Source organism: Scyliorhinus canicula, chromosome 5 (genome assembly GCF_902713615.1).
Source record: "Scyliorhinus canicula chromosome 5, sScyCan1.1, whole genome shotgun sequence".
NCBI lineage: Eukaryota > Metazoa > Chordata > Chondrichthyes > Carcharhiniformes > Scyliorhinidae > Scyliorhinus > Scyliorhinus canicula.
In genome coordinates this window covers 86,636,901-86,663,279 of record NC_052150.1, presented here as the reverse complement: position 1 = coordinate 86,663,279, position 26,379 = coordinate 86,636,901, and the positions used below count along the sequence as shown (strand labels likewise).

Genomic DNA, 26,379 nt, shown 5'->3' with positions numbered 1-26,379 from the left:
TTCGGACTTTGGGGCTCTTTTAAGGGCTCGTAGTGGTGCTGTTTGGAATTTTCCCCGTGTGGGAACACTCCTTCTCAGATTCTCCACCGGTGGATGGCCTGGACTAGGAGTGGAGCGGTCAGAAAACCGGCTTTGCAGCACCGCAGCTCCCGCTACTTAAGGACTTTTGGGCCGATTTGAGGGCCCCAAACGGCGCTGTCTCGACGAATCCCGGTGGGGGAAGGTGTCTAGAGGAGCATTCCCCATAATGTATGGTGCTCACCCGGAGTGGGGCAAAGGAAAGGGCTGCAGCAGCTCCACAAGAAAAGCGGGGGAAGAAGGACAAAATGGCAGCCGGCGGAACACCCGAGGACTGGTGGAAGTGGGCGCAGGAGCAGCAAGCTGCTCTGCTGCGCTGTTTTGCGGAGCTGAAGGCTGAGTTGCTGGACTCACTGAATGCGACTACCAACAAGCTGTTTGGAGCTCAGGCGGCCCAGGAGGTGTCTATCCGGGAGTTGCAGCAGCAGTCCGCTGAGCGGGAGGAGGAGGCCGTGGTCCTCGTGGGGAAAGTGGAGTTGCACGAGGCACGTCACAAAAAGTGGCAAGACCGCTTGGAGGAGCTGGACGTTCGCACGAGGCGAAAGAATTTGAGGATCCTGGGCCTGGCGGAGGGGCTGGAGGGGTCGGATCTCCCGTGGTACGTGACCACGATGTTGAGCTCGTTGATGGGAGCGGGGTCCTTCCATTTGCCCCTGGAGCTTGAGGGAGCTCACAGAGTGCTGGCCAGGAGGCCTAAGGCAAATGAACCCCCGCGGGCGGTGCTGGTGCGGTTCCATCGATTCAGTGACCGGGAATGTGTGCTGCGCTGGGCCAAGAAAGAGAGGAGCAGCAAGTGGGAGAATTCAGTAGTACGAATCTACCAGGACTGGAGTGCGGAGGTGGCAAAGCGGAGGGCCGGGTTCAACCGGACGAAGGCGGTGCTGCATGCCAAGCAGGTCAGATTTGGAATGCTGCAGCCTGCGCGTCTGTGGGTGACATACAAGGACCGGCACCACTACTTCGAGTCCCCGGAGGAGGCGTGGGCCTTTGTACAGGCGGAGAAACTGGACTCGAACTAGGATCTGGGGACACACTATGGCCGTTGCTGTTTTCGCTGTTGCTGTTCTTCAATTTTGACACGTGTTTTTTTTATGCTGCTTTTCTTTTTGCTCTGTTTCCGGGTGGGTTTGTCTGTTGGGTATGGGTGTGGGGTATGTGGGGAACGTTGGGGGTATGTGCTTTATATGTTCTCTTCTGTACGTGGCCGGGGGTTGGGGTGAAACTGGATTTTGAGGAGCTGCGTCGGAAGGGTGGGGTGTGGCAGTGTGAAAGCGCGGGCTTTCCTCTGGTTGTCCGCGCTGTGGGGCAGGGGGGGGCGGAGCTGGAGGTGGGGGCGTGGCCTCTACTGGTTTTCTTTCCCGCGCTGAAGCGGTGCCAAGGAGGTGTGGCAAGAGGGGGATGACCCCATGCCGGGAGGAGATGGGTTTTGGCAGGAGCTGCCGGGTCAGCAGAAGTCAGCTGACTCACGGAAGTACCATGAAGGGTGCGTCGCGGCTAGATGGGGTCCTAGCCTGGGGGGGGGGGGGGGGGGGGGGATACCGGGTTGCTGCTGGAATGGCCAGGAAGGAGTTGGCGTGGGCCGGGGGGGTAGAGGAGAGGCGTTATCGCCATGGGGAACGGGTCAGGCGGGGCGAGCTGGCCTGGGGCGAGCAGTCGATAAGCTATGGCTAGCCGGCGGGGGAGAGGGGGAGGTTGCTCTCTGATTCGGCTGATTACCTGGAACGTGAGGGGGCTGAATGGGCCGGTTAAGAGAACCAGGGTATTTTCTCATCTGAAGGGGCTGAAGGCGGATGTGGCTATGCTCCAGGAGACCCACTTGAAGGTGGCGGACCAGGTTCGTCTGAGGAAGGGGTGGGTGGGGCAGGTTTTTCACTCAGGATTGGACGCGAAGAACCGGGGGGTGGCGATCCTGGTGGGGAAGAGGGTGGCGTTCGAGGCGGCTGAGGTGGTGTCGGACAAGGAGGGCAGATATATTATGGTGAAGGGTAGGCTGCAGGGAGAGAAGGTGGTGCTGGTTAATGTATATGCCCCGAATTGGGATGATGCCGGCTTCATGAGGCGCTTGTTGGGCCGCATTCCGGACCTGGAGGCAGGGGGCCTGATCATGGGGGGAGACTTTAACACAGTGCTGGATCCCCCACTGGACCGGTCCAGTTCAAGGACGGGTAGGAGACCGGCGGCGGGCAGAGTGCTGAGGGGGTTTATGGACCAGATGGGAGGGGTGGATCTCTGGAGGTTTGGGAGGCCGAGAGCGCGGGAGTATTCCTTTTTCTCCCATGTCCAAAGGGTCTATTCCCGAATAGATTTTTTCATCCTGAGCAGGGGATTGATCCCGAAGGTGCAGGATGCAGAGTATTCGGCCATAGCGATCTCAGACCATGCTCCGCACTGGGTTGATCTGGAGATGGGGGAGGCGCGGGACCAGCGCCCGCTCTGGTGCCTGGATGTGGGGCTGCTGGCTGATGAGGAGGTGTGTAGGAGGGTCCGGGGAAGTATTGAGGGGTATCTTGATACCAATGATACGGGGGAGGTCCGGGTGGGGATGGTCTGGGAGGCTCTGAAAGCAGTGATCCGGGGGGAGCTGATCTCCATCCAGGCCCATAGGGAAAGGAGGGAGAGGAAGGAGAGGGAGAGACTGGTGGGAGAGCTCCTGGATGTGGACAGGAGATACGCGGAGGCACCGGAGGAGGGGTTGCTGGGGGAACGGCGCAGTTTGCAGGCCAAATTTGACTTGTTGACCACCAGAAAGGCGGAGACTCAGTGGAGGAGGTCGCAGAGCACGGTATACGAGTATGGGGAGAAGGCGAGCAGGATGTTGGCGCATCAGCTCCGCAGGCGAGATGCGGCTAGGGAAATTGGTGGAGTGACGGATAGGGGTGGGAATGTAGTGCAGAAGGGGACAGAAGTAAATGGGGTCTTTAGGGACTTCTACGAGGAACTGTACCGGTCAGAACCTCCGATGGGGAGAGGGGGGATGGAGAGCTTCATGAACAGGCTACGGTTCCCAAGGGTTTAAGAGGAGCTGGTAGAGGGGCTGGGGGCGCCGATAGAGTTGGAGGAGCTAGTCAGAGGGATTGGACAAATGCAGTCAGGTAAGGCGCCGGGGCCGGACGGGTTCCCGGTGGAATTTTATAAAAAGTATGCAGATCTGGTGGGCCCCCTGTTGGTGCGAGCTTTCAATGAGGCATGGGAGGGGGGGGGCTTTGCCCCCGACGATGTCGCGGGCACTGATCTCTCTGATCCTAAAGCGGAATAAGGACCCCTTGCAGTGTGGATCATACAGGCCTATCTCGCTCCTCAATGTTGACGCTAAGTTGCTGGCGAAGATCCTGGCCACCAGGATAGAGGACTGTGTGCCAGGGGTGATACATGAGGATCAGACAGGATTTGTCAAGGGACGGCAGCTGAACACGAATGTGCGGAGACTGCTAAATGTTATTATGATGCCGGCAGTGGAGGGGGAGGCGGAGATAGTGGTGGCGCTGGATGCGGAGAAAGCGTTTGATAGAGTTGAGTGGGGGTACCTGTGGGAGGTGCTGGAGCGGTTCGGATTCGGGGAGGGATTCATCAAATGGGTGAGGCTGCTCTACGCGGCTCCGATGGCGAGTGTAGTTACAAATGGAAGGAGATCAGAGTACTTTAGGCTCTACCGTGGGACCAGGCAGGGGTGCCCCCTGTCCCCCTTGCTCTTTGCACTGGCGATTGAACCTTTGGCTATGGCGTTGAGGGAGTCAGGGAGATGGAGGGGTCTGGTGCGGGGTGGGGAGGAACATCGTGTATCGCTGTATGCGGCCGACCTGCTGTTGTATGTGGCGGATCCAGAAGGGGGAATGCCGGGGGTGATGGAGCTGTTAGCGGAATTTGGGGGCTTCTCGGGCTATAAGTTAAATTTAGGCAAGAGTGAGGTATTTGTAGTACACCCGGGTGATCGGAGGAGGGAATTGGGAGACTCCCATTTAAGAGGGCAGTTAAGAGTTTCAGATACCTGGGGGTACAGGTGGCCAGGAGTTGGGGGACTGTCCATAAGCTTAATTTTACCAGGCTGGTGGAGCAGATGGAAGAGGAATTTAAAAGGTGGGACATGGTGCCGCTATCGTTGGCGGGTAGAGTGCAGTCTGTCAAAATGACGGTTCTCCCGAGGTTCTTGTTCCTTTTTCAGTGTTTGCCCATCTTTATCCCTAGGGCCTTTTTTAGAGCAGCATCATGAGCTTTGTTTGGGCGCATGGGACCCCGAGGGTGAAGAGGGTCTTCTTGGAGCGGGGTAGAGATGGGGGGGGGCTGGCTTTACCCAATCTCTCGGGGTATTATTGGGCGGCCAATGTGTCGATGGTGCGCAAGTGGGTAATGGAGGGGGAGGGGGCAGCATGGAAACGGATGGAGAGGGCGTCCTGTGGAGATACAAGCTTGGGGGCCCTGGTAACGGCGCCGTGGCCACTCCCTCCTACGAGGTATACCACGAGTCCGGTGGTGGCGGCTACCCTCAAGATTTGGGGGCAGTGGAGGCGACATAGGGGAGAAGTGGGGGGCTCGATGGAGGCTCCGTTAAGGGGGAACCATAGGTTCGTCCCCGGGAACATTAGAACATAGAACATAGAACAGTACAGCACAGAACAGGCCCTTCGGCCCTCGATGTTGTGCCGAGCAATGATCACCCTACTTAAACCCACGTAACCCGTATACCCGTAACCCAACAATCCCCCCATTAACCTCACACTACGGGCAATTTAGCATGGCCAATCCACCTAACCCGCACATCTTTGGACTGTGGGAGGAAACCGGAGCACCCCGGAGGAAACCCACGCACACACGGGGAGGACGTGCAGACTCCACACAGACAGTGACCCAGCCGGGAATCGAACCTGGGACCCTGGAGCTGTGAAGCATTGATGCTAACCACCATGCTACCGTGAGGCCCTAAGGGGATGGGGAATTTCAGGGTTGGTACAGAGCGGGCATCAGACAGCTGAGGGACCTGTTTATTGATGGGAGGTCTGCGAGCCTGGGGGAGTTGGAGGAGAAATTTGGGCTCCCCCCGGGGAACATGTTCAGGTATCTGCAGGTAAAGGCATTTGCTAGGCGGCAGGTGGAGGAATTCCCTTCGCTTCCCGCGAGGGGGGTGAGCGACAGGGTGCTTTCGGGGATCTGGGTCGGAGAGGGGAAGATATCTGATATCTACAAGGTTATGCAGGAGGCGGAGGAGGCGTCAGTAGAGGAGCTGAAAGCTAAGTGAGAGGGGGAACTGGGGGAACAGATCGAAGATGGGACATGGGCTGATGCCCTGGAGAGGGTTAATTCTTCCTCCTCGTGTGCGCGGCTTAGCCTCATCCAATTCAAGGTGCTGCACCGGGCCCACATGACTGGGACAAGGATGAGTAGGTTCTTTGGGGGTGAAGACAGGTGTGTCAGGTGCTCGGGAAGTCCAGCGATCCATGCCCATATGTTCTGGGCATGCCCGGCGCTGGAGGAGTTCTGGAAGGGGGTGGCGAGGACAGTGTCGAGGGTGGTGGGATCCAGGGTCAAGCCAGGATGGGGACTCGCGATTTTTGGGGTCGGTGTGGAGCCGGGAGTGCAGGAGGCGAAAGAGGCTGGTGTGCTGGCCTTTGCATCCCTAGTAGCCCGGCGAAGGATCTTGCTACAATGGAAGGATGCGAGGCCCCCAAGCGTGGAGACCTGGATCAATGACATGGCGGGTTTCATTAAGCTAGAGAAGGTCAAATTCGCCCTTAGAGGGTCGGTACAAGGGTTCTTTAGGCGGTGGCAACCTTTTCTCGACTTTCTGGCTCAACGATAGGGTATTGGGACAGTAGCAGCAGCAACCCGGGGGGTGGGAGGGGGCGGACGATGACTATGTTTGTTTATTTAATTTAAATTTATTTTGAAGTTCTTTTGTTGTTCATTGGGGTTGGGGGGGTGGGGGATGGGATACATGCGTCGATACGGTCTGGGGGTGATACAGTTATTATGGGTTATTTTGTTGCATTTCATTGTTTGTCGTTATGTTTTATATTTTCTGTAAAAAATGCCAATAAAAATTATATATTTTTTTTAAATGATCAAAAAGGGAAATGGGCACGGCAGCGGAATGGTTAGCATTGCTGCCTCACGACGCCGAGGTCTCAGGTTCTATCTCGGCTCTGGGTCACTGTCTGTGTGGAATTTGCACATCCTCTCCATGTTTGCGTGGATTTCGCTCCCACAACCAAAAGATGTGCAGGGTAGGTGGATTGGCCACGCTAAATTGCCCCTTAATTGGAAAAAATTAATTGTGTACACTAAATTAAAAAAACAAAGAGAAATGGGCAGGCCAGAAACTGTTAACATTTATGTTACCACTTGTAAAACCATACAACGCATGCAGAAAGTTCATCATGATGGAGCCTTCCAGTCAACCAGACAGAGCAGTCGCCTTATAATAATCTTTATTAGTGTCACGAGTAGGATTACATTAACACTGCAATGAAGCCACTGTGAAAATCCCCTAGTCGCCACACTACGGAGCCTGTTCGTTTGAGGGGGAATTCAGAATGCCCAATTCACTGAACAGACACATGTTTCAGAACTTGAGGGAGGAAAGCAAATGCACAGAGGAAACACTTGCAGACACAGGGAGAACATGCAGACTCCTCACAGACAGTGACCCAAGCCAGGAATCGAACGTGTGTCCCTGGCGCTGTGAAACAACAGTGCTACCACTGTGCTACCCTACCGCCTCCATTAATAAATGTTCATTTGTGAATAGGCCTAGACCAGTCATGCAAGTCTTATATTGAGAGAAAAATTGCACTTATTACAGGTAGATGCCATTAATTTAAAGTATCATTTTATTGAATATATATGATTGTAATCAGTTGAGATGCTTAGCTGAGGCTAGGATTGAAACAGGCTGTTGGGACAAACCATACACGGCAAATGTGCCGGAGGTATTTGAAGTATACAATAGGTATAGAGTGTGGGAAAGTATTCCATATCTCATTAACATCTTTATCTACCCTCACCAAATTATTCTATTGCATCCCTAATAGCGATACTTTAGAAATTAGCTTAATATTAATTAAAAAGGTATTATTGTACCTCTTGAAATCCCATTTCAAAGAGACACTCGACAGCTCCCTTGACTGGCAGCAGTCTGTTTGAAAATGCATGATTTCCAATCTTAATTGATTTGTATTTGTCTTCACTTGGATTCCTGTTAAAGACAAGAGCATCAAATGACAAAGTACCAAAGCAATGAACAGACATATTCCTCATTTGACAGATGAAAACATGTTTTCTTTTTCCTAAATTAATTAAACAGCACTTATTCTTGATATAGTAGCTGATTTTTCATGGTGTTACTTAGGTTGCAGGGTGTGCAACGTGACTGCAATATTTATCTGTTTACCCAGCTTGCCTTTTTAAGGCCACTGCTCAGATTCTGAATTCCCCGTGGGAAAGCTGCCAGGATCTGAACTTAACTAGAAGGCTATTATTATTGATAATTTCTATAGATTAGTCATAGTTCACCTTCTTTCAGTAAAGTTATCTCCACGCTCAAAGAAATAGCAGGAACTATTGCTGCTTTGTCCTGCATTTTGTTTATGAGGAATGTTCAATTTTGATTCCTTGATGTTTTTACTGGAATGTAATGGATGCTACAAACTAGCTCTCCTCTGGTATTGCTCACTGTAAATTGGACAGTGTCATTTTATAAAAAGGGATATTGTGTTACAAATATGTTAAGGGCACTGATTTATGTGATTGTAAAAAATCAAGACATGTCGAGCGGAAAGAGCAAATGTTGATTTTTCCCCGAAAGAGGAAAGATGGGGCATCAAAAGCCAGGGCTACCTGGATGACAACGGAAAAAGGCTCATGACAAATGTCAGGTATTGAATATAATCAAAAACCAGCCAGAATACAAAGGGTGGGGGATTCATAAAGGACCCAAGAAAGGGAAAAGATAGATTAAGACAGTAAGTAACAAAATTAACCCAAAAATCTTTTAGCAACATAATAAAATACAGATAGGACCAGTCAATCTTCTTGTGGATGCAGAGGAATTCTCGAGCCTGGAGTGTGGTCGAGTTTGGAAACCTCAAAACCGTTAAAAAGGTGCATGGATGAACACTTGAAATATCATAACATTCAAGCCTATAGACCACATGCTGGAAAGTGGGATTGGTATAGATTTAGTGTAGTTTTGTCCGTGCATACTTGATGAGCCGAAGGGCCTCTTGTACGACACTTTATTCTACATCAGTATTTTTTAAACTTTTCCCTCCGGGATCCACTTTTGCCAACCAGCCGACCTTCGGGACACACGTTGGCCGACCTTTGCGACCCCCACCTCGTTCGCTTGCCTTTAATGTGAAAGGGAAGCTTGCTTGATCCTCACAATCTCACTCTTATCAGATTCACAAAGAGGCCAATGGGGATATCAGGTACGGAGTTCAGCCAGTTTCATTGTGCCATCTTCATCTTAGGAAGAACGGAAAATCCAACCTCGCACATGTAGGTCTTGGTGAAGGATAATAGCATCAAAATGCTTGCTTTACTCAGCATTGGATACTCCTGGGGATTTTACTTCAGAATGATGACAGCCTCATGGGCTTTCGGCATGTTTTAATGCGCTGTCACAGGTCAGGTACAGCAGCTTAGTCTTTTCATTTGGAGTCAGCTATAAGTAAATAGCTGACTCTGGGGTCTCAAAATCAAAATGAAATTTTCACCCACCACTTCTTCAAAATTTGAAACTTCCCCTCTCATTTGCCAGTACTTCCCTGCATATAATACACATGGGTTTTGTTGGCACAATTGACAAAACCATAGCTCAAGAAATCACATTTATGCTGCTTTGTACCAGAGTTAAGTTTCTTCTTTGCAGGCTGTTAACAGATGCCCTTGAGCTTTGTACAGAATTAACACTAGCACTGCTCTGTCCTGCCCTGGACTCTCCTAAGCAGCTCTCTCCAGCAGATTTGATGTTAGATCCTGGCTAGTAGGTACTCTGCCTAATTGTGTTTCTGGCCATCTCTTTCTTGTAAGAAAACAATTAATCTTCACAGTCCTCTTACCTTGCTGCTAGAAAATGGAAGAAACTCGCCGCTATGATTTAACGGCAAAAGTACATACATATAGGGCTATTATCATCAAGTGTACGTTCAGGGCATGTGACTTGCCCACTGCTGCCCCTTACAGCAGGAAGACTGCACACAGCCTAATTTCACTCTTATTTTTAAAAAAGGTGGCAGTGGCTGCCATTCTCAATAAAAAATGCCGGTATCGGCCGCTATGCGTTTCTCCTACGACTGGGACCACCGCTGGAACGCCACAACCGATCGATCCACGACTTCCTGACACATGCATGTGACTCGCACTTTGAAAAACCCTGCTTTACATGATATTATTCAAAAATGGTGCAAGAGAGGGATCTGCAAGTGTCCATTCACAGGTGCCAGGGAAAGCCGATAAGGTCAATAAGAAAGAATATGTATGTATGAATTAGGAGCAGTAGGCCATTCAGCCCTTCGAGTCTGGCCACCATTTGTTAAGATCATAGCTGATAGGATTGTGACTTCAACTCCACATTCCACTTACCCCTGATGAAACTTGACTCCTTTGTTAGTCAAGAGCCTATCTCTTCCTTAAAAATATTCAGTGACCCTGCCTCTGTCACTCTCCGAGGAAGAGAATTCCAAAAACTCACAAGCATCAGAAAATTCTTATCTCCATCTTAAATGGGAGTCCCTTGTTTTTAACAGTCCCCCAGTTTTAGTCTCTCACACAAGAGGGAACATTCTTTCAGTATCTACCGTCAAGTCCCCTCAGATCTTATGTTTGAATAAGGTCGCCTCTGAATTTCAAACTCCAATGGATATTGGCCCAACTTGTCTCATGAGATAACCCTCCCATCCCAGATGTCAGTCGAGTGAACCTTCTCTGAACTGCTTCTAAAGCTTTTGGGATACTTGGTTTTGTAAACAGGGAAACTGAATACAAAAACAAGTCATGCAGAATCTTTACAAGTCTCTGGTTAGGCCTCAGCTGAAGTAGTAGACTATTTTCAGTAACACACATTTCAGCAAAGACATCAAAGCCCTGCAGAAAGTACAGAGCAGGATAACTAAAATGAGAGTTCAATAAATGTGGGGAGATTCGAGAAGCTGGGGGGTTGTTATTGGAGCATAGAAGGTTAAAGAGAGACCAAAGGAAAGTTACAAATTATGAGGGGCATAATGGAGCAACTAAGGAGAAAAATGTTAAGTAACTGGTAAGAGAACTAGAGGAGCAATTCAGGGAGAACTTTACACAGAGGGGAGTTAAGATTGGGGCTGCACTAAAAGACTGATGGAATCAGATTCTCCGGCAAATCACAAAAGACATGTATCTGAAGACAATCCAGTGTGTAGGATCATGGGGGAAAAGGCCAAGAGACGAGATTAAGTTAAACATTTCTTCTACAGAGCCCCACACCGGCCAAATTGGGCTATTAGGGATGGGCAATAAATGCTGGCCCGGCCAGCGACACCTGCATCTCCTGAACATTTATGAGGAAGTGAGTACTTCGGGACCCGAATTGACGCACCGAGGAGCCGGGAGAGAGAAACTTTAACCTTCAATAAACCCTCCTCATCCATCCACTGCGCCGGGAGGTTTGCACCGCTTTGAGCAGAGCCGGCGGCTGAATCCCGCCCCCCTGCCTCCGCCCCGGGTCCCTCACCTCAGGATGTTGTCGGCATATCTGAGCAGCAGCTCCGAGGCATCCAGGAAGATCAGCTCCGAGTTCTGGCTCAGCTCGGTGACAGCCGCCGACACCATTGCTGCTGGGCCGAGCCCCGGGTGGAGACAGACTCCGGGCGCTTTAACTCTCCTTTCTTGGCAAACCCCGGCCCCCAATCAGCCAGCACACACTTTAAAACCGAAACGCTAGTAAACAATCGGATAACTCAATGGGACGGACAAAATCAGTGCAGTCAATGCTCGGACTGGGGGGATGGGCAAGAGAGACACTCCAGCTGACAACGCCGCTCTTGGCGCCGCTGTTCTTTGGTATTGGGAGCCCGACTCCACCCTCCTAGTGACGTCACGGCGGGGCGCACATCGGTGGGTCGCGTCTCTGCTTCCAGCAGCTTCCGCTTCCGGTAAGTCTCTACTTCTGCTGAAAGGCAAAGGGCCTGAAACGTTAACTTTTGTTTTTCTCTTCACAGATGCTGCTGGACCTGCTGAGTTTCCCCAGCATTTTCTTTCATTTCACCCTCTCCCTGTGTTTATATTTAATCCAAAAGACGTTTCCTCCACAATCGTTTTTATTTCATGAACTAAAGATGGTGGTGCTCATCCAGTCCCTTAATTCTTTTCCACCCTCATTTCCTATTCTTTCATGGGGATATTTTGGGTGGGGGTGGGGGTGCATTCGCCCAGTTTTTTGCCAGTCCAGCCACTGTTCAGTACCGGATGCCTTAATGTGCTTAGACCACAGTGTATGCTGAGGTTAGGTTGGAAGGATCGTTTAAAAGCAAGTGCCTAAAATAAATGTATCTGCATAGGTTTCCCCCGGCTGCTCCGGTTTCCTCTCATAAGTACCAAAAGATGTGCTGTTGGGTGAATTGGATTTTCTGAATTCTCCCTCGGTGTACCCGAACAGGTACTGGAATGTGGCGACTAGGGGCTTTTCACAGTAATGTCATTGCAGTGTTAATGTAAGCCTACTTGTGACAATAAAGATTATTATTATTATTATTAAATAAATGAGCCTCAAAGAGTAGCCATAAATACAGGAGGATAGTAATGTAGTGACAACATCACTGGACTAGTAATTCAGAGGCCCAGGCACTGAGAACGAATTTGGGTTCAAATCTCACATGGCGGTTGGTATAATTAAAGGTCAATAAATCAGAAATGTAACTCTCCTTCCAATAATGGTGACCATGACAACTGTCATCAATTGTAGTAAAATCCCATGTGGTTCACTGATGTCCCTAAGGAAAGAAAATCTGCCATTCTTACTTGCTCTGGCCTACATGTCACTCCAGACCTGTAGCAATGTGGTTGATTCTTAACTGTCCCTAACCAGGACTAATGTGCATTTTTTAGTTGCGGACTTATGGATATTGAGAGGCCCTTGATGATGGAGTGCCCCCCCCCCCCACTTCTCTCTTTTCCATGCCACAGCATTGCTAGAATCTGGTGTCCAGTGTTGACCTCAAACAGTGGCCACCCTGCTGTATACTCAACAAGTTTCAGTATGTTTTACAGTTTGGTTATAAATTGGCAATATAGAGTCATAGAATTTACAGTGCAGAAAGAGGCCATTCGGCCCATCGAGTCTACACCGGCTCTTTGAAAGAGCATCCTACCCAAGCCCGCACCTCCACCCTATCCCCATAACCCAGTAGCCCGACCCAACACTAAGGGCAATTTTGGACACTAAGGGCAATTTAGCATGACCAATCCACCAAACCTGCACATCTTTGGATTGTGGGAGGAAACTGGAGTACCCAGAGGAAACCCACGCACACACTGGGAGAACGTGCAGACTCCGCACAGACAGTGAACCAAGCCGGGAATCTAACCTGGGACCCTGGAGCTGTGAAGCAATTGTGCTAACCACCATGCTACCGTGCTGCCCTAAATATGCCTAGATGTAACAATTCCTTCATTGTAGTACACAAAGCACAATTAAAGGTGAGATAGTATAGATTGTATTCCTATTATCAGTCTGTAGTTACCAAAGGCATACAAATACATCAGCCATAATAAATGTGGCCAAGGAGATGGAAGAATATCCCACCAATGAACTGCTATGTGGCATGTCCTTGTCAGGGCCAGGTGCTGAGTAGAGTTCAGAGTACTGGCTCTCAACATCAAAATAAAATCAAAGGGTAAGTTGCTAAGCTGCTTGTCCATCCCCAAACAGTTGGTTCAAGTCAATAATGAGGGAGGGAGAGGTATAGAACATTTAGCTATCCATTGATTTTGCTGGGAATGTTGATACACAAACCTTTACAAAAATAATTGAATGAAAAGGAAGCAAAATAAATTCAGAATTATCAGAAGCACATTGTGTAATATTGTTTTTAAATGTGACTTTATTTATCATATGTAGCTAAATTTGTGGTCTTATTTTACGTGCCCAGTCACAGTTTAAAATGGAATACGTCCCATATTGTGATTAGTTAAACATTATTGCCAAAAGTATGCATTTTGTCTAATGGGAAAGTTGCAGGACAAAGATTTGAAAGCTAGTTTTTCATAAAGAAGGTCTATTTACCTCTTACAGAATTTTCCTGTGCATCTTTACTGTTCACGATGAAGCCAAGTACATTTTCCTTCTAAAATAGTGAAGATCTGGAAATATGTTGCCACGAAGGGAGAAGCTGCTCACCAAGATTTTCCAGTGTCATCTGTTCAATCTCAAGTATAGAAGGGCAGAATTGAACACACGTTGTTTCACAAACACATCCCTTCCAAAACATCCAAGACGAGTTGTCATTACTGGGATTGGCTTAATATCTCCACTTGGAGTTGGCACTCAGCTCACGTGGGACCGAATCCTGAAAGGAGAGAGTGGTGTTATATCTTTAGATGCATCTCAGTACGGGGACTTGCCTTGTGCAATCGCTGCCTGCGTGCCTCGTGGTGATGGAGAGGGCGAGTACAATGAAGAAAATTTTGTTTCAAAATCTGAAGCAAAGTCTATGTCAGCTGCTACAATAATGGCAATAGGAGCAGCAAATCTTGCGTTCAAAGATGCTAACTGGTACCCACAGGCTGAAAAGGACCAATTCACCACTGGTGTAGCTGTTGGCACGGGTATGGTTCCACTTGATGAAATTACAAACACAGCTGCAACGTTTGCAACCAAAGGTTATAAAAAAGTGAGTCCCTTTTTTGTTCCCAGGATTCTTTCCAATATGGCAGCTGGGCATATCAGTATTAAGTATAAACTTAAAGGCCCAAATCATTCAGTATCGACTGCATGTACCACAGGAACGCATGCTATCGGGGATGCTTCAAGATTTATCCTCCATGGAGATGCGGAGGTGATGCTGGCAGGTGCAACCGAGGCTTCAGTTAGCCCCTTGTCTATAACAGGCTTTGCAAGAGCACATGCTCTCTGCACCAGCTGCAATGCTACCCCCAAACTGGCTTCACGTCCATTCCACCCTGATCGACAAGGATTTGTAATTGGAGAGGGGGCATCAATGCTGCTACTAGAGGAATATACGCATGCTGTAACCAGAGGAGCACAAATCTATGCAGAAATACTAGGTTATGGACTCTCTGCGGATGCCAATCATATAACTGCTCCCAATGCTGGAGGAGACGGAGCAATAAGGTAAACATTGGTGTTCTGATGAAGGGTACAAACACATTTATCAGGATTGGAATTAGAGGTACCAAGCTGTAGGTTTGGAACCTAAAAATTTGAAATACTCAATCCTTCACCAGATACGATTTAGGATATACGGACATAAATCAAAGGGATTGATTCCCAAAATACTTATAAAAATTCCCTATTATACTTATAAAAAGCAGAATTTAATGTGCTCAATTACTTTGAATCAGTGGCCTGAAATATTGGGTGTAAAGTTCAGTAGCTTGCATGGAATCGTGAGGAAAATTGCATAAACAACCATTGCACTTGTTCTTCTGCTGAAGTTACTGTGTGTAATCACGAGGATGCTGTAGAAATTCACCCCCTTCTGTGTGCCTTTAAACATCCTACGACAGTACAGGTTTGGGGTTTTCCATTATGATCCCAGAGGATTAAGTTGTGAAGAAAGACTGGAGAAACCTGGGCTTTCCTGCTTGAAATGTGGAATGTGAAAGATGGACTTGTAGCTGTACATAAGATTGTGAACAGTATAGAAAAGGTAAATGCAGAGCGTTACTTCAAACAAATTCATAATATTAGAGAAAGTGGATCCAAGATCAAAGTTGTAAAAATAAATTTAGCACTGTTGTTATGAAGTCCATAAGTTCATAGGTTCATAAAATATAGGAACAGAACTGGGCCATTTGTCCCATGTGTTCCTCATCTGCTTCCTACAATGTTACAGACCAAGAGCTGGATTGTGAAATCAACCAGAACATCTCCTCCCTAGAACACATGCCCGAGGAGCAGGAGTAGGCAATTTAGCCTCCCGAGCCTAACCCTCTCAATGTGATCATGGCTGATCCCTCAACTCCTCTGTCCTGCCCATTCTCCATAACCCTTCAACCAATTAAAAATCTGTCTAACTCCTCAAATTTACTCACTGTCCCTGTATCCACCGTACTCTGGGGTAGCAAATTCAAGATTCACAATCCTATGGGAGAAATAGGTTTTCCTCAAATCTGCCTTAAATTTGTTACCTCTTATTCTAAGATTATGACCTCATTTTAGAATGCCCCACAAGAGAAAGCATCAGCTCCACGTTTACTGTATTCATACATTTTAGCATCTTGTGGACCTCAATTAGATCTTCCCTCACTCTGCTAAACTCCAGAGAATATAGGCCTAAACTGTTCAATCTCTCCTCATGTGACAAACCCCTCATCTCTGGAATCAATCTAGTGAACCTCCTCTAAACTGCCTCCAATGCCCCTAAATCTTTCCTCAAATAAGGGGACCAGAACTGGGCACAATACTCGAGGTACAAATCTGGGCACAATACCAAAGCCTTGTATAGTTGCAACAACACTTCCTGTTTATTCTTTTATTTCCCCTTTCTACCTGTAGCAGAATGGTGTGACCCAGGGCTGGCTGGGTTTTAATCCTTCCTACACAGTTTCTGTCTGTATGGGTTCAAAATTGGCCTCAATGGTTAATTAATTCAAAAGTTGTACGATGGGCATTAAGGGCCTGAATTTGTAATCTTGATAAGACAGCCTGTCTACTCTGCCCTAGTGCAGAAGTGCATGGGCTGCTCTCAAACTCATAGGATAGTTATGCATATCTATCTGTTCAGCATTGCCTTGGGCAAGGATCCGGTTGAATGCAGCAAGCAGAAATTTTGGCTATCTAATCCAAATGAAAGGGATGTGTGTACTTAAGGCTGTATATGAGGAAAATATTACCGTTCTATCTAAGGGTCTTTCTTGTTTATCCCTTATTTCCCCTTTCTTTATTTTTGCGTTTAAAAACTTCAAAATCCTGGAGCAGTGTTCTTTTGTACATAGAACAGAAAACCTGGCAGAGGTACAGAACCAGCACATGGATAATAAACCTGAAATCTTCCAGCACTCTGATTTTAATTTCAAATGCTTAGCATCTGTGGAATTGTGCCCTGGTATAATGCTATGTTGCTCATGCAAATTTCCCTGTATGATACGTTGCTTGAGCTTGAAGGGCTAACAAGAGAATGAGCACGTAGAGGACACAACTTGTGTTGCCACAAATCCTGTACCCTGCATGACCTCCACTCCAACAATTAGGAAGGCCAGCTCCCCATGATAAGTGAAGCAGTGCCGATTGACTGGTACACAAATTTTCTCTTATTAATGAGGGGCAGCTTTCTTTAAAAATGGACCCTTTCAGTATGGTACAACACAAAATGTGCCCCATTGAACAACCTACGTTTAATTTGCTGTGAAATGATGAGTACAAAGTGTATGTGCGATAGAGACTAACCTCCCAACAACTTTGTTTTCATGTAAGTTATTAAGCTGTGGCCACTGAAATAATTGGGGTTTGAGAAAACAGTGAGTAGACTTGTCTATGAATTCTTAATGCATTCATATTATATTCTTTGTCTCGTATTTTAGCAGGCAATAAGCCATTATATTCTTTGTCTCATATTTTAGCAGGCAATAACCCATTATAATGTGATGCCAATTATATCAGTGAAAGAATTCAAGCACAGTAACATTCAGAGCTTAATGTTGCACAGCTTAGGTTAGGTGGATTGGCCATGCTAAATTGCCTGTAGTGTCCTAATAAAAGTAAGGTTAAGGGGGGGATTGTTGGGTTACGGGTATAGGGTGGATGAGTAGGGTGATCATTGTTCGGCACAACATTGAAGGCCGAAGGGCCTGTTCTGTGCTGTACTGTTCTATGCTCTAAGCTTGAATTCAAGACCTTTGAGCTTTATAGGGTGTAATTTACACACATTGGGGTGCTTTTTGACCTTAATGTTTATTCATTCATTTCATGTAAGCATCACTAGCATGGCCAACATTTATTGCTCTTGGGAATAAAGTACTGGCTTTCCCCACTAGAACTGCTGCAGTTTTTATGGCAAAGGTGTACCCAGAGTCTTGTTGCATAAGGTGCCAGATTTTGATCCAACAACGATGAAGGTACAGCATTATATTTCAAAGTAAGGCATGGTTTGTGACTTCAGGGAACTGGCAAGAGTGGTGTTCCCATGTTTCCGCTGCCCTTGTTATTCTGGGTGGTCAAAGTTGTGGGTTTGCAAGGTGCTGTCAAAGGAGCTTTAGTGAGCTGCTGCTGTTTATCTTCTAAGTGAAAGGAGTGAATGTTTAAGGTGGTGGATGGGGTGCTGATCAAGCTTGTTGCTGTGTCCTGGATGGTGTTGGACTCCTTGAGCATTGTTGAAGCCACATACACCCAGGTAAGTGGAGAGCATTCCATCATACTCCTGACTTCTGCGTTATAGATGTTGCATAAGTTTTTGGAGAGTTAGGAGGTGAATCATTCACCACAGAATACGCTGACGTGCTCTTGTTGCCACAGTATCTATCTGGCTTGCCCAAGTTTTTGGTCAATGGTAAACCCCAGGGTGTTGATAGAGGAGGCTTTGGCAATGGTAAGGCAGTTGAATATCATGGGGAGATGGTTAGATTCTCTACTGTCGGAGATGGTCATTGCCTGGCACTTGTGTGGCATGAATGTTACTTGGCACTTATGAGCTCAAATTTAAGTGCTGCATGTGCACATGGACTGTTTTATTATCCAGGGAGTTAGAAATAGAACTGAACACTGGAATTAGCAGCAAAATTACACTTATGACCTTATGATGGAGGAAATATCATTGATGAAGGAACTGAAGGTGGTTTGGCCTAGGATATTACTCTGCGGAACTTCCAGCCAGTGAAGATGTTTTTTCCTGATTTCCATTAGCTTCAGTTTTACTCCGATTCCTTGTTCCACACTTAATCAAATGCTGCCTTGATGTCAAATTGATTTGCTCACACCCAACCACTAGAATTCAGTTATTTTGTTCATGTTTGCGGTAAGGTCCAGAGTCAAGTGGCAGAACCCAAACTGAGCATCTGTGTGCAGGTTATTGCTAAGTAATTACCACAGATATTACTGTCAACAACCCCTTTGCTTGATGACTGTGAGTAGGTTGATGGAACGGTAATTGGTTGGATTGGATCTGTGCCGTTTTTTTATTGGCAGGACATGACGAGGCCATTTTGCACTTTGTCATGTAGATGTCAGTGTTGTAGGCATTCTGGAACACCTTGGCCAGAGGCCAATTTATTTCTGGAAAACAAGTCTTCAGCATTGTTTTTGGAACTCAGCCTTTGCCTGTATCCACTGGTGGAAATTGGCAGAACAACCACTGTGTAAAGATATAAACACTATTCACACCTTTCTGAGGGGTTACCATGGTTGTTCAATGCAGGAGAATCTTTGTGGACATTCACACTTGTCTTTATATCCTTAGCCTAGCTCTTGTTAGAACTAACGAATTGATGCAGCACCATCTGTCTTTGCTGGGAATCTGTTCTGTATATTCGTTAGTTTGAGCAGGAAAAGTAATGCACTTGTGCTGACGTAAGATAAGTAATTGGAGCATCAAGTTCTCTGATTAGAAAAATTGGAAACCGCTTGACAACATGAGAAACGATTTCATGATTAATCTTTGGAAAATAGTGGTTATATTATTAGGATTTAGTTTCTTTGTGATCCTATGAAGCCATCCTGACTGAAAGTGTAACATCTATCAAACAAAGTTGTCCAGATGGGTTTGAGTATGATTCAATAACACTGATCCCATGGAAAGCATCCTATCTGGCTGTATCACAGCCTGGTATGGCAACTGCTCGGCCCAGGGTTGCAAGAAACTTCAGAGAGTCGTGAACATCGCCCAGTCCATCACACAAACCTGCCTCCCGGCTGATTTAAATGGTCAGTGTGTTAGGTTATCTCTTTGTAATGTGAGTTTTTGGAGAGCTTTAAAATTGGTTACTACTTACTGAGATCAACATATATATGAATATGCAGACTGTCAGTTCACAGGAAGATTAATCACCTCTGTCCGGATTAACTGTTTTTATTAGTGTTAAATACAAAGTTCAGTTAGAGATAGTTAGCATTAATTACTGTTCATTATTGATTATTGAAACTGCTTCCCCAGGCAGTTGAATAATTTGAAATGGGGAATGTTTTGTGAGTTATTTCAATTCATGTATCAGCTTTTCCTCGGAGATTCCAACTTTTGCGATATCTACAACAACAGCTGGCAATTATATATCTCGCTTAATGTAGTAAAAGTCCCAAGGGCTCTTCACAGGAACATTCTCAAACAGAATTTGATACCCAAGCCACATGAGACATTTGGGCAGATATCCAAAACTTGGTCAAAGATGTAGGTTTTGAGGAGCATCTAAACGGAGGACAAAAAGGTCGAGATGTGGACAGGTTTATGGAGGAAATTCCAAAGCTTAGGGTCTGAATGGTGAAGCAGTTAAAATTGGGAATTTGTAAGGGGCCAAAATTGGAGGGGTTGAAGGAATTCCTCCTCATCTCTATCTTAAATGGGAGACCCTTTGTAGAAAGCTATGCCCCAGTTCTAGATTCTCCTCAGCATCTACACTGTCAAGTCTCAAACCCCCCCCCCCTAAGAATCTTGTATGTTTCAGTAAGATCCCCTCTCATTCTTCTAAACCCCAATAAGAATCGAGCCATCCTGCTTAATATTTCCTCAAGACAAACCTCTCATTCCAGGAATCAACCCAATGAACCTTATTGAATTGCTTCCAATGTAAATATGTCCCTTCTTAAATAGGGTGACCAAACTGTATGGCTGGAATTTTCCAGCTGTTCATACTAGTAGTATCTTCTGGTCCTGCCAACGACGTACACTGCAGGTCTCCCAGCAGTGAGGAGTGCATTCACAGGGAAACCCCGCCAAACACCCCATGGGCTGCACGGAAACTCCTACCCCATAGCTGTGGTCTCCGTGTTACCCTGAACTGTTGTAGTTAGACTTCGCAACTACTGTACTCCATCCTCCCTTGTAATAAAGGCCAACACTCTTTTTGCCTTCCTAATTACTTGCCATACTTGCATGTTGGCTTTTTATGATTTATGTACAAAGATACCCAGATCCCTTTGTACTGCAGCATTATGTAGATTTTCACTATTTAAATAATATTTTGCTTTACCTGCTGAAGTGGATAACCTTACATTTCCCACACTAGACTTTGATCTACCAAATTTCTGCCTATTCACTTAATCTATCCATATTCCTTTGTGGACTATTTCCATCCTCATAACATGCTTTCCTATCTATCTTTGTATGATCAGAAAATGTAGCTACAATACAATCAGTCCCTTAAGTTAAGTAGTTAATATAGATTGTAAATAGTTGAGACTCCACCACTAATCCCTAGTTACAGTTTGCCATCCTGAAATTGAGCCATTTATTCTGACTGCTTCCTGTTGGGTAGCCATCCTTTATCTATGCTGATATATCACCCCAAACACAATATGCTCTTATACTGTGTAGTACCCTTTCATGTGTCACCTTATTGAATGCCTTTTGGAAATCCAAATACACTACTTCTGCTTTGTTCCCTGTATCTACCCTGCTTATTACATCCTCAAAGAACGCTAATAAATTTGTCAAACATTACTTCCTTTGCATAAAGTAAATAAGGAAGTTAGCAGTACGAAGCCAGCAGCTGGTCACTGAGTGCGGCCCAAATAGGGTGTGATTTGATTTGATTTATTGTCACATGTACCGAAGTACAGTGAAAAGTATTTTTCTGCGGCCAAGGGAATGTACACAGTAGACAAAAAAAGAATCGAGCTTGGGAACTTGGCAAGTGAGGGAATTTTAAGGGTTAATTTCTTTATAAAATCCCTCGTCCAGTTTGCATTTGGAATTTAACTGTTTACTGTTAAAATTACGGGCGAGATTCTCCCAAAACGGGAGAAATCGTAAAGCTGCCGTAAAACCCGGGCGGGTTTTACGGCAGCGCGCCCCTTCCCGACCGGGGACCGATTCTGGTCCCCGGTCGGGGCTAGCAGCCCGACGCCGTAGGCTCCGGCAAGACGGGCTTAACGATTTTCGTTAAGCCCGCTTGCCGGAGTTAGCGCCGGCTGACGCGTCATATGACGTCAGCCGCGCATGCGCAGTTTGGAAGACTCCAACCCGCGCATGCGCGGGTGACGTCATCGCGTTTTTGCGCGAAACCCGCGCATGCGCGGGCCGGGTTGCCCCTCAGCCGCCCCGCGAATGGATACTGCGGGGCGGCGGAAGGACAAGTAGTGCGCGGGCATCGGGCCCGCTGCCCGCGATCGGTGCCCACCGATCGCGGGCCCATGGCACCCTTGGCACGGCCGTCGTACTGCCGTGCCAATCGGTGCCATGGTTATTAATAGCGAGTTTGTGACGCCGGTTTTACGAACGGCAAGACCAGGTGTGTTTGCCATTCGTAAAAACGGCGGAAAGGGCTGGGACTTCGGCCCATCTAACAGCTGAGAATCGCTGCCGGCCGTAAAAAAAACGGCGGCAGCGATTCGGGTCGGGACTTCGGCGGGGGGGGGGAGAATAGCGGGAGGGCGGCAAAAATGTCGGGAAGGCCCTCCCGCTATTCTCCCACCCGTCGTGGGGGGCGGAGAATTTCGCCCTACGTTTCTTTTAGCCTTAGAGATAAATAAGGAGGCAGCTGCAGTTAGTTAATTAGGTAGTAACTAGATTCTCTACCTCAATGTGCTGAGTCATCTTTAGAATTTCAGCCAGTATAAATAGAGGTGCTAAGCACACAAAGTAAGTAAGCACAAAGACAGCAGCTGGTCATTCAGTGCAGCTAGGCACAGAATGTGAGCTTGGAAATTATGTGCAATGAGGGAGGAGGTGCTGTTCACTTAAGTGGCTACCTTAACTTAGAGTTAAAAAACAATTTAAAAGAGCTGGTGTGCTCAATCTGTGGACTTGACTGTGTTCTGAGAAAAATCAAAGTGTGACACACAGGGAAATGAGTAACTGGTTGGTGAATATTTTGCTAATTTATCTTTCAAAACCGTTGTAATTTATTAGCAATTAAGGTTTTATTAGTAAGTTTTACTAGCTGTTTACATGTTTATTTGTGCTGGTGATGAGGAAAAGTGTTTGATGAGTGTCTAACTCAGCAGTCATTAACAGTTCATAAAATCCCTTTGCAGTGCCAATTAAATGAATACAATACAATTTTAAGGGGGCATTAAATTTCAGCACACTGATGTATGTTACAGTGCTTAACGATAAATTGAAACATAACTACTGCGGAAACCTAACCAATCCAGAAGAATCTTGGAGAGAAAAAACAGATCAGCATTCCATTAGTGAGCCATTATCAAATACATACTATTTCATGCATTTCTTTGTAGGTTAATATTTTTGTTTAATTTTGGCTGAGGCTCATGTGAATGTAATTTCACATTAATTGTGTGATTTTTCTCTCAGGTGTATGTCCGCTGCACTGAATGATGCTGGAGTAATACCAGAGGATGTTACATATATCAATGCCCATGCCACATCCACACCACTAGGGGATGCAGCTGAGAACCAAGCCATCAAGGGATTGTTTAAAGAGCATTCCCATTTCCTTGCGGTTTCTTCTACTAAAGGAGCTACTGGTCACCTTCTGGGGGCAGCTGGAGCCATAGAAACTGCATTCACAGCACTGGCCTGCTTTCACGGAATCTTTCCTCCGACTGTCAACCTTGACAAGACAGATCCTGATTTTGATTTGAATTATGTCCCCATGACAGCTCAAGAGTGGAAAACTTCAAAAAGACGTATAGCATTGACTAATTCATTTGGATTTGGAGGCACTAATGCAACACTATGCTTGGGGAGTGTCTAATAATTTTTATATTAAATAATTGAAAATTTGAGTTGTCGGGCCCTATATTTGGGAAAGGATGTAACATCATAAAAAGCTGCATGTGGCCAGTGCAGATGTGTCTACCAAAGGAACTCCACCATCATGACAGAAGAACATATTAACAGCATTGATTAGCAATAGCTTCATTTATTTCCCATTGGTAACAGCAGAAATCTTAATTCTTGAACCAGGAAGGCTAAAAAATGAATTCCATGCTTCATGTTTCTTATAAGGACATTTTTACTAAATCCAATGGATGAAATTTGAAGTTTAAAAACAAATCATCATTACATTTTGTTGTTGATCGAGATGTTTGAAGTGTGTGATGTGTGCAATAAAACACTTTCTTAACTCGGCTATCAAGCACTTTCAGGTCAAGTATATTGTATGTACCTTCACAGTAAAGCCCTACCATCTGCCCTATCTAGCAATGTGCTATTGTCCCAAACTGGGGAGCCATCTAGCTGTACACAATCAGTATATTTCAATACTCCCATTAACCATTGTGACTTTTCATTTCAAAGATTACCAATTTAGTACCAAATTCATTGCAGTTTTGTGCTGTGGGAATGTGCACACTTAGAAGTTAGTTAACATTAATTAAACTCATTTCGTAGTGGCCCCATCTGGAATTTGCCTAAAATAGGCCATGATATTGTTGAACAAGGTGGAAACACATGCAGCCTGTAAAAAAAGTTTAGCCTCCATTCTTCAGCAGCAGACGGGAAGCAGTAGGAAACTTCCAATAAAAGCAGAACATCCTGAAAATACATAAAAATAGATCAGGCAGCATCTGTGGAAAGAAATAGAGTTAACATTTCAGGTTGACCTTTTGGGAGGTGGGGCCAGTACAAACTGAACAGGTTGTACCTTCACAGGACAGGGACTGATGTCCTGGGGGTGTATTTGCTAGAGTAGTTGGAGACGGTTTAAACTGAAATGGCAGGGGGATGGGAACCTATGCAAGGATTCAGAGGAGTGGGCAACAAGGATAAGAACAAAAGGGGAGTAAGAAAAGTGATGGGCAGAGAAACCAAAGGCCGGAATCAAGCAAGGTCACAATGAAAAATAATGGGAAAGGGACAAGAACTATTGGGAATAGTAAGGGACAAGAAGTATTGGGAATAGTATGAAACAAGAATTAGAGAAGGATGTGATCAAGGAACATCTGCAATTTGCATACAGATCTGGAAAATCAAATTAGTAACAATACCATCGAGGAGGAATTACTGTTGTGTATACAGGATGGTTTTCTAGACCATTAGGTTGAGGAACCAATTGGAGAACAGGCCATCCTGGACTGAGTGTAGTGTAATGAGAAAGGAATATTTGGCAATCTAGTTCTGGGAGGCCCCTTGGGGATGAGTGAGCATAATATGATAGAATTCTTCATCAAGATGGAGAGTGACGTTATCGATTCCAAGACCGGAGTCCCAAATCTAAATAAAAGAAACTTCGATGGGATGAGACACAAATTGACTATGATAGATTAGGGAGCATTACTTAAAGAGATAACGGTGGACAGGCAATGGCAAACATTCAAAGAGCGCATGAGTGAACTACAATTGTTGATTCTTGTCTGGTGTAAAAAGAAAACGGGAAAGGTGGGCAAACTATGATTTACAAAGAAAATTAGAGATGGTATTAGATCCAAGGAAGAGATGCACAAATTGGCCAGAAAAAAACGGAGGATTGGGAACAGTTTAGAATTCAGCAAATTAGGACAAAGGGATCAATTCAGAAGGAGAAAACAGACTGCAAGAGTAAGCTTGGGGGAAACATAAAAACTGACTGCAAGAGCTTCTCTGGGTATGTGAAGAGAAAAAGATCGATGGAAACAAATGTAGGTCCCTTACAGTCAGAAACAGGGGAATCTATAATGGTGAATAAAAAAGTGGCTGATGAACTAAATACATACTTTGGTTCTGTCTTCACAAATAATGTACCAGAAATGCTGGGGAACAGGGTTTATCGAGAGGAATTGAAGGAAATCAGTAATAGTTGATAAATGGTGTTGGAGAAATGAATGGATTGAATGCCGATATGTCCCCAGGGTCTGATAATCTATATCCCATAGTACTTAGGAAGTGGCCCCAGAAATAGGGAATGCATTGATGGTCATCTTCCAAGAATCTATAGACTCTGGAACAGCTGGGAGGGTAGCAAATGTAGCCCCACCATTTAAAAAGGGAGGGAGAGAGAAAACAGAGAATTATAGACCAGTCAGCCTGATGTCGGAAGTTGGGAAAATACTAGAGTCCATCATAAAAGATTTATTAACAGAGCACTTGCAAAAGAGTGATAGAATCGGACAGAGTCACCATGGATTTACAAAAGGAAAATCATAGAACAGTACAGCACAGAACAGGCCCTTCGGCCCTCACTGTTGTGCCGAGCCATGATCATCCTACTCAAACCCATGTATCCACCCTATACCCGTAACCCAACAACACCCCCCTTAACCTTACTTTTATTAGGACACTACGGGCAATTTAGCATGGCCAATCCACCTAACCCGCACATCTTTGGACTGTGGGAGGAAACCGGAGCACCCGGAGGAAACCCACGCACACAGGGGGAGGACGTGCAGACTCCACACAGACAGTGACCCAGCCGGGAATCGAACCTGGGACCCTGGAGCTGTGAAGCATTTATGCTAACCACCATGCTACCCTGCTGCCCTCATGCTTGACAAATCTACTGGAATTCTTTGAGGATGTAACTAGTAGAGTTGATGAGGGGGAGCCAATGGATGTGGTTTATTTGGACTTTCAGAAGGCTTTTGAGAAGATACCACATAAGAGATTAGCGTGTAAAATTAAAACCCATGGGATTGAGGGTGGTATTTTGAGAGGGATAGAAAACAGGTTGGTAGACAGAAAACAAAGAATAGGAATAAACGGGTCTTTTTCCTAATGGCAGGCAGTGGCTAGTGGGGTGCCACAGGGTTATGTGCTAGGACCCCAGGTATTCACAAAGTATACAAATGATTTCTACGAGGGAACTAAAATCTCCAGATTTACAGATGACACAAAGCTGGGAGGTGTGGGGGGAAGCTGTGAGGAGAGTGCAAAAACGCTTCAGTGTGATATGAACAAGTTGAGTGAGTTGGCAAATGAGATACAGTATAATGTGGATAATGTAGAGGTTATCTACTTTGGTAGCAAAAACAGGAAGGCAGATTATTATCTAAATGGCTATATATTGAGAGAGGAGAATATGCAAAGAGACCTGGGTGTCTCAGTATACCAGTCGCTGAAAGTAAGCATG

At 46.0% G+C, this 26,379-nt stretch overlaps 2 protein-coding genes across 3 annotated transcripts in view; one reads left to right on the top strand and one right to left on the bottom strand.

Moving 5' to 3' along the window:
• The window catches only part of ngly1 (N-glycanase 1), a 54,605-nt gene extending 43,604 nt beyond the window's left edge, over positions 1 to 11,001 (bottom strand). Inside the window, exons 1-2 of the mRNA XM_038797327.1 lie at positions 10,778 to 11,001; positions 7,150 to 7,264 (exon numbers count right to left, since the gene is read on the bottom strand). Of these exons, the coding sequence (XP_038653255.1) occupies positions 7,150 to 7,264; positions 10,778 to 10,875 (213 nt within the window). The 5' untranslated portion in view covers positions 10,876 to 11,001. The remainder of the gene's footprint in view (positions 1 to 7,149; positions 7,265 to 10,777) is intronic.
• A 59-nt stretch (positions 11,002 to 11,060) lies between these two features.
• Positions 11,061 to 23,466, top strand: oxsm (3-oxoacyl-ACP synthase, mitochondrial). 2 transcript variants are annotated; one of them, XM_038797328.1, is made up of 3 exons: positions 11,061 to 11,198; positions 13,337 to 14,395; positions 22,686 to 23,466. In XM_038797328.1, the coding sequence occupies exons 2-3, from the start codon at positions 13,413 to 13,415 to the stop codon at positions 23,086 to 23,088; spliced, it is 1,386 nt and encodes a 461-aa protein (XP_038653256.1). In that variant the 5' UTR covers positions 11,061 to 11,198; positions 13,337 to 13,412; the 3' UTR covers positions 23,089 to 23,466. The 2 variants fall into 2 exon arrangements, with proteins under 2 accessions (XP_038653256.1, XP_038653257.1); XM_038797329.1 differs by lacking the exon at positions 11,061 to 11,198 and adding an exon at positions 12,651 to 12,938.
• Positions 23,467 to 26,379: the final 2,913 nt, after the last annotated feature.